The 7,735-nt window shown below is 55.3% G+C and overlaps 1 protein-coding gene across 1 annotated transcript; it reads right to left on the bottom strand.

The window, feature by feature from the left end:
• Window positions 1-262: 262 nt before the first annotated feature.
• Window positions 263-7,604, bottom strand: FEM1B (fem-1 homolog B). The gene is made up of 2 exons (XM_075431598.1): window positions 7,108-7,604; window positions 263-3,372 (listed from the first exon to the last, which is right to left on the bottom strand). Exons 1-2 carry the CDS (start codon window positions 7,353-7,355, stop codon window positions 1,737-1,739), a joined length of 1,884 nt encoding a protein of 627 aa, XP_075287713.1. The 5' UTR covers window positions 7,356-7,604; the 3' UTR covers window positions 263-1,736.
• Between the last annotated feature and the right edge of the window lie 131 nt (window positions 7,605-7,735).

Here is a 7,735-nt window from a genome sequence, read left to right as displayed (position 1 = left end):
CCGGTGCCTGGATCTGGCTTTGCCCTTTCGCCTGACCTCGGACCGCAGGAGTCACGGTTTCGAGACCCAAGCGACAGGCACATTTTTTCATTTTAGGAGCTAGTTTCCAGCAGGGTAAAGTCTGCAGCCTGGAGGACACGGTTATTCCTACAGCTTCTCCCTCGCAGGAGCCCCGAGGGCCACCGCTTCTTGCACCACCCATACAACCTACGCAGCGCTACTCTGCTTGGCACCAGCCAGAAATTAAAGAGTTACAAGCTCCTTCCACATTCAATGTTTATTTATTTGTAATACAAATAGAAACGTGTGCCCAAATCTCGCCTGAAAGTTCTACCCAGATTGTTTAAAAAAAACCTACAGAACATTCTTTCATCATCTGACAGTTAAAAAGCGGCGTTTAAAATAAACAGAGTTTTCAGTAGCCTGTCAAAACAAGCGACACGGCACTGTCGGAGTATCTGCAACTTCTACCAAGGAGAAGCCCTTCCTCCAGCAACAGCGTTAGTATACAATCAGTTGCTTATCATAAAAGACCTTATGATAGGACAATTTTTTAAAAATCAGTTTTAATAGAGATTTTCATAATGAAAGGAGTAAAAATCCTGAAAAAACCCTCAAGTCCAATTCAGGGAGGCACAGACTCCACGCGTGTTGGCAAAGCCGGCTTCAAGCAGTATCCCGCTCCAGAGGAAGACTCTCTTTGGCGACAGACGACTCCGTTAGGAAGATACAGCATTTGGAATCCGAGAGTGCAGCTGTACATACTTTGAGTCCGAAAGGTGCTTGTGGATCATCGAAACGACAGAAAACAAGTTAAAAGCATTTTGAAATGTTGGGACACACACAAACACAAATACCCTACCAATTTTCTAGGTATCCATGCATGATCTTTATATATGAGCAACTCAGCTACATGAGAAGAAACCACGACTCTGGTTCATTTCAGTCAACGTGCCGGTTCCTTTTTCAGAAGTTATCCAGTACTCACTGTAGCAGTGTAAATGAAGAGCTTGGTATCTCAGCTACCACTAGATGAACATACCACAGCTGAATTTAAACCTGTATTTCCTAACAGAGCATTCCATGCGTCTGTAGCTGTTGATAGCTGCTGCTCAAAATTTAATTTAAAAAAAAAAAAACAAAAACCCACTTTAAAATGTTACCAACATTTTCAGCATTAACGGAAGGCATAGAAAGATGGTGAGGTATGACAGCAGCGGACTGCTCTGTACGTCGAGACTTCACTTTTACCCACCTACCGCACGATTTCCAATTGTTCCTTCTCACCTCGCTCCAAGAAGTTTCGAACTTTGCGCAGCCGCTGCCTGGGCAGCAGGGTGATGCGGCCCGTCAGCGGTGCCTTTGGAAATGACCACCTCCAGCAGCCAGCTGCAAACCCCAAGTGGAGACGTGTACCGGAAAGAAAACATTCTGCACAAGTTACAGGGGGATTCTTATCGTTTTGTTTACAAAAACAAGAGATGACAAAGCAATTCTTTAAATCAAAAGAAATGACCAAAATCTCGTACATTAGATTTGACTACAGGAAAACGATGTGGCTTTTCCCTCCCCGCCCCCACCCGAGATCTGCAGGAGAACTGAGGCTGCAGACCGAATCCAGAGGAACCCAAAACCGAAAGGACAGAGGAAACACAACTCCACGTATACGTAAGTACTCTGCTGTCTGCAACTGATGTCGTCCCGGGATAGCACCACCACAAAAGATTTTATGTGGCCTAGTGAAACTTGACAAACTCCTCCAGAGTTCTGGGGATCTGGTTCTGGTAGCTGATGTTATAGATCCGCACTGCTCGGGCAGCCAGGCACTTGAGACTCAGCTTCATTTGAGTTTTAAGGAGTATTTCAGACACCCCCGTCGTACTTTTATCCAGAGGGGTTTTCTTCTGCTTATTCGTCATGTCCGTGTGAGCACCAGCCTCCACCAGGCTAATGATGATTGAGTGCAACGTCAAGAAGTCACTGATGGGCCTGTGGTACTGGACGATGATGTGGAGCGGACTGTTTCCTTCGTTGTCCACAGCGTTCACGTCAGCACCACAATCTAGCAAGAGTTTCGTGACGAGCGCGTTGGGGAAGCTGCAGACGTCGTTCGTGTGGAAGTCGTCCACCGGAGTGCTGGAATTGACAGCGTGATGCAGCAGACTGGAGCCATCGCGGGTTCTGGGGTCGAGGTGAATCAGGTTATAGATCTGCTTGTTGATTTGCGACTGATCCTCCTCGCTGCACTGCGTCTTGGTAGAGATGCAGACTAAGTAGAGGAAGGTAAAAATGTTGCATTCGTAGTTGTCCATGGCTGTGTGGATGTCAGAGTCTTGGGTGGTTTTGATCCGGGACATGCCTTGCTCTATCTCCAAGAGGCTGCACCTCAGAACGCTCTCGATGTCCTTGGCCTTCACGGGCTCATTCAAGTGGATCATCTGCGAGAAGACCTGAGCGAACCTCAGGAGGTCCTTGTGAGTGTTCCTGTTGCCTTTCTGCCTCAGGTGCAACGCGTGAAGCCACAGCTTGACACACTGTTCGAACTCCATGTTATCCGCATAAACAGCTCCGCGGTAAATAATGGGGTGAGAAACGTCGATATTGTCCGAGCCCAGAATTCTTTCCCGCACAATGAGGCCTTCCATGTGCAGGGCATCTCGGTCCTGCCTAATGGACTCTAATTCCTGAGGAGTCCTGCATTCAGTCCTGTTGCCATAAGCTTCAATTTGGGGAAGAACTTCTTTTTCAATTACGTTCTCGCTGTCTCGGTACCTCTCCAGCATCGCTAAATATAAATAGTGGTAAGTCTTCATTATATCATAGTTTTCCCTGTCATTGGCAAACGAGGCGCCCAGGAGTTCCAGAGCTTCGATCCGGCTTCTCCGGTCGCAGTCGGCGTGAGCCAGCAGCAGCTCCACAACGTCGGCCTTGCAGCTCTCGGCGGCGACCTTCAGTGGGGTCATCCCATGGCCGTTCACAATCATCGCCGCCTTCCACTTGACCAGCTCCCTCACTATCTCCAGGTGGCCGGCCTCGGCCGCGAAGTGCAGCGCCGTGGCCCCGCAGTGGGCTTTGGCGTTGGGATCGGCGTGCTGCTCGAGGAGGTACCTCACCACATCCGTGTGGCCTTTGTAAGCCGCGATCATAAGGCAAGTGTTGTCGTACTTGTTGGCGATGCTGATGTTGGCATTGTTTTCCACCAGGTATTTCACGATGTCCAGCCTGCCGTCGAAGCACGCGGCCCGCAGGGGAGTCGAGTTGGTCACCGTGGTGTGGTTCACGTTGGCGCCGTGACTCACCAGCAGCTTGACGACTTCGAAGTGGCCGGCTCCCGCCGCACACCAGAGAGCCGTGGCTCCGTCGATGACGAAGCTGAAAACGGAAAAGGACAGAGACAAGCAGTTAAACCGACGCTCTTCCAGAAGCGTCTTTCACAGGCGGCCGAGCTGCACGCAACAGGCACGTACGTACCCAGCCAGTAAAAGCTATTTTACAGCCATCCTGGGCTTGTACTTGAAGGAACTCACCAGGAGAGCCACGGTAAAAGAATGAGAGGCTTATCGAGCACACAGACCTCCCGAAGGAAGGAGCGTCGGAAGCTGAAACTTCAAAGCAGCCAGGGGATTTAGCCACATTCTGCACTACTCCTTCCCGGGCCGCACTGAAGATCATAGAATCATAAAATGGTTTGGGTTGGAAGGGACCTCAAAGCTCATCTGGTTCCAACCCCCTGCCATGGGCAGGGACCCCTTCCACCAGTCCAGGGTGCTCAGAGCTCCATCCAACCTGGCCTTGAGCCCTGCCAGGGAGGGGGCAGCCACAGATTCTCTGGGCAGCCTGGGCCAGGGTTTCACCACCCTCATGGGGAAGAATTTCTTCCCAATATCTCATCTAAATCTGCCCTCTGTTAGTTTAGAGCCGTTCCCCCTTGTCCTGTCACTACACACCCTTGTGAAAGATGCTACCTGCAAGCTCCAGCCCTCAGCCTCGGGAAGAAGAGTTACAAGAATTACCGCTTCTTTGACATCTCGTGCCAGAAACCAACACATGGAAAGAAAGACAGAAAACTTAAAATTCATGTACTGACACAAAACCCCAAACTCAGACGTGAACAGCGGCGTAGCTACACAAGACGCCGGCCCCGGCAGCAAAGCCGGCTTCAGAATTTTGCGTCACTTCACTCCTCCTCTCTCCCTCGGCTGCAAAATCGCCACCGCTGCGCTGATACCTCTTGTTCATGAGACCGCACCGTAAACCAGACCAGCAGTCCGGTTACACAGGTGGAACTCCAGCAATAAAATAATTTTAAAAAGCAGAAGTTCTTCCGAGCTGGGCTGCTGCAGAGCCCTGTTCTACACCACGGCCCTGCAGACAGCTTGCTGGCACTCGGAGATGAGGGGACAGTTAATCTGAGCAAAGCACCATGGTCTCTTAAGCTGTTCTCGTTCCCAAATCCAGCGCGTCGTGCAACCACAAAGGCTGGTGTCCTGTCCATTCCCCCCATTTTTGAAGTAGCACTTCAAGGTAGAAACTGGCGGCATCCACGCTGCGGTTAACACACGCTCGAGGCACATCCCAAATCACCGAGGAGGGACAGGTATCTTATTTCCATGCGTCCAAACAGCCACATTTCCCAAAGTTAAAACACCCTAAGACACCGACTTCATTTCAACAGCGACTTTTATCATTTTATGAAGCTCTCGGGTAGCTCAGCGGGAACAGCTGCGCAGCTGGCTGTAAATCCAGCACCTCTGGACAAGATTTCAGAGCCCATTTAAGAGCTCTGGCACGCAGAGCTGTCTACATATTTACTCACGGCAAGAAGTTCCCTATTTTGTAAACCACCACGTTAATCACACAATCACAGAATGTTCGGGGTTGGCAGGGCCCTCTGTGGGTCACCCAGCCCAACCCCCTGCCCAAGCAGGGTCACCCACAGCAGGCTGCACAGCACCGCGGCCAGGCGGGGCTGGAATATCTCCAGAGAAGGAGACTCCACAGCCTCCCTGGGCAGCCTGGGCCAGGGCTCCGTCACCCTCAGAGGGAAGAAGTTCTTCCTCGGGTTCAGCTGGAGCTTCCTCTGCTTCAGTTTGTGCCCGTTGCCCCTTGTCCTGTCGCTGGGCACCACTGGAAAGAGTCTGGCCCCATCCTCCTGACCCCCACCCTGCAGATATTTGTAAGCATAAATACTTTTTAAAATACTTTCATCTTAAAAGAGGAGGAAAGCCAGGGTTTGTTAACGAGCGTGAGGTGATTTACTGGTGCACTACAGGTGTGTATTTACACATCAAAAGCCCAGAGCCCAACCAAGCGGAGCCGCTGGGCCACCTTGTCCCACCAAGGAGGACAGTGAGGCTGGGGCCGCACGCCGCCTCCTCGCTCCTCGCCGGGCTGCGACTCCCGCTGTGCCCATTGTGGCTCGGACAACACCGCCTTTCACCCGGACCGGGCAGCGGCTCTGGCACGCAGATCACCAGCCCAGCACGGCACAGCGCGAGACGGGAGAAAATTCAGCAGTGGAGGGGGGGTGATGGCCCCTCCTACCGCTGTCTGTCCACAGAGGCCCTTCCTCTGGCGGAATTTGGGGCAGACCTCACTTAAGGTATGCTCAAATAGTTCTTGCTGGTGGAAAAAAAAGGGCTGGAAGGGAAGAGGAAGAATGAAAAAAAACCAAACCGCCCGGAGAAGTCGGTTCCTCCCCCTTCACTCTGCATGTAGGAGCCGAGTCCTTCCCCGGGCAGGTGGAGCTGCACAGGCACAACTCCAGCTCATCAAGTCGGAGCCAGATGAAAGATACCAGCGGGGACCCGTGACGATCCCTCTCGCTCCGTATCTGATGCGAGCTCTCCTCTCTGCGCGAGCTACCTGCAAAACCTGACGCTGTTCAAAAGCCCAGGCAACCTCCGCGCTCCGTCAGCCTCAGGTTTCAGACTGACGCATGGGAGAGAACTCAATGAGCGCTCTGGGACATTTTAAAAACGACGTTCCTCCTTCCTTCTGCCACGGCAGCACGGGGATGGGGACACCACAGCCAGGCCTCTCCCCAGGCCATGGCACCAGCACTGCTGCCATACGAGGAGAGGCTGAGGGAGCTGGGCTTGTTCAGCCTGGAGAAGAGAAGGCTGAGAGGGGACCTTAGAAATGCCTCTAAATATCTGCAGGGTGGGGGTCAGGAGGATGGGGCCAGACTCTTTCCAGTGGTGCCCAGCGACAGGACAAGGGGCAACGGGCACAAACTGAAGCAGAGGAAGCTCCAGCTGAACCCGAGGAAGAACTTCTTCCCTCTGAGGGTGACGGAGCCCTGGCCCAGGCTGCCCAGGGAGGCTGTGGAGTCTCCTTCTCTGGAGATATTCCAGCCCCGCCTGGACGCGGTGCTGTGCAGCCTGCTCTGGGTGACCCTGCTTGGGCAGGGGGTTGGACTGGGTGACCCACAGAGGGCCCTGCCAACCCCTGCCATGCTGGGATTCTGTGCGATTCTGCCCCGGAAGGTCCCAGCTGAGGGCCTGGCCCTCTCTTCCTTCCATTTCATCGAATCACGGGCTGGTTTGGGTGGGGAGGGACCTTCAGAGGCCACCCAGCCCAGCCTCCTGGAACAAGCAGGGACATCTCCAGCCAGACCAGGGTGCTCAGAGCCCCGTCCAGCCTGGCCGGGAATGTTCCCAGGGATGGGGCATCCACCGCATCACCGGGCAAACTGTTCCAGTGCTTCACCACCCTCAGCACAAAGAAGTTCTTTCTTATATCCAATCTAAATCTCCCCTGTTTTGGTTTAAAGCCATTCCCTCTTGTCCCATCGCAACCAGCCCTGCTAAAAAGCCTGTCCCCAGCTTTCTTATAAAAAAGAAAGCTGCCCTAAGGCCTCCCCGCAGCCTTCTCCTCCCCAGGCTGAGCAGCCCCAGCTCCCACAGCAGAGGGGTTCCAGCCCTTGGATCACCTCCGTGCCCTCCCCTGGCCCTGCTCCGACAGCTCCGTGTCTCTCCCGCTCTGGAGCCCAATGCATCCCACCCTCCTTCCCCACGCCAAAACACCCCGTACCTCCCCCCCACCCCACCCCCGGGCCGTTCCTCGCCAACCGCTCCGTCGGGGCAGGCGAGCAGCTCCACGTACCCATCGAAGCGGACGGTGCCGGTCTGCTGGGTCTGCACGCGGTAGTGCTCGAGGAGCAGGCGGACCACCTTGGCGTGGCCGTTGCGGGCGGCGATGATGAGCGGCGTGGAGCGTTGCCCGCCGTGCTGGCTGACGTAGCCCAGCAGGTACTTGATGTCACTCTCGGAGCGGTTCAGGAGCAGCGCGGCCAAGGTCAGTACTCGCCCCTCGCTCGCCGCCTTGTACACGTACCCGGCCAGGCCCTCCATCGCGGCCTCCTCCTCCTCACGGCTGCGGCACCGACGGCTGGGCCTACCCCCCTCGGGCCTGCCCCCCTCGGGCCTACTCCCGTCGGGCCTGCCCGGCTCGGGCCCGCCCGGCTCGGGCCTACCGGCCTCTCCCTCCTCCTCCGTCCTGCCTCGGTGCCCGGCGGGGGGTACATGCGGCCCGCCCGGGGCCAGCCGCCCCCCGGGCCCGGCCAGCCCCTCCGGGCCGGCGGCGAGGAGCGGCAGCCCCAGCGCCCGCCGCCGCCGCCGCCTCACCCGCCCCGCGACTCCCCGACGCCCATCGCCGCCGCCGCCGGGACGCGAACCCACGGCACCACCCTGACGGGGGTGCGGGGGGGGACACGGACGGACACACCCGGAGA

This window comes from Opisthocomus hoazin, chromosome 10 (assembly GCF_030867145.1).
Source record: "Opisthocomus hoazin isolate bOpiHoa1 chromosome 10, bOpiHoa1.hap1, whole genome shotgun sequence".
NCBI classification, from domain to species: Eukaryota; Metazoa; Chordata; class Aves; order Opisthocomiformes; family Opisthocomidae; genus Opisthocomus; species Opisthocomus hoazin.
This window is presented reverse-complemented; position numbering and strand designations above follow the sequence as displayed.

Coding starts and splice junctions, on each gene's coding strand:
- FEM1B (XM_075431598.1), bottom strand. CDS start 7,355: ATGGAGGGCCTGGCCGGGTACGTGTACAAGGCGGCGAGCGAGGGGCGA. Junction 3,373..7,107: donor GGCACCGTCCGCTTCGATGG/GTACGTGGAGCT, acceptor TTCCGTTTTCAG/CTTCGTCATCGACGGAGCCA.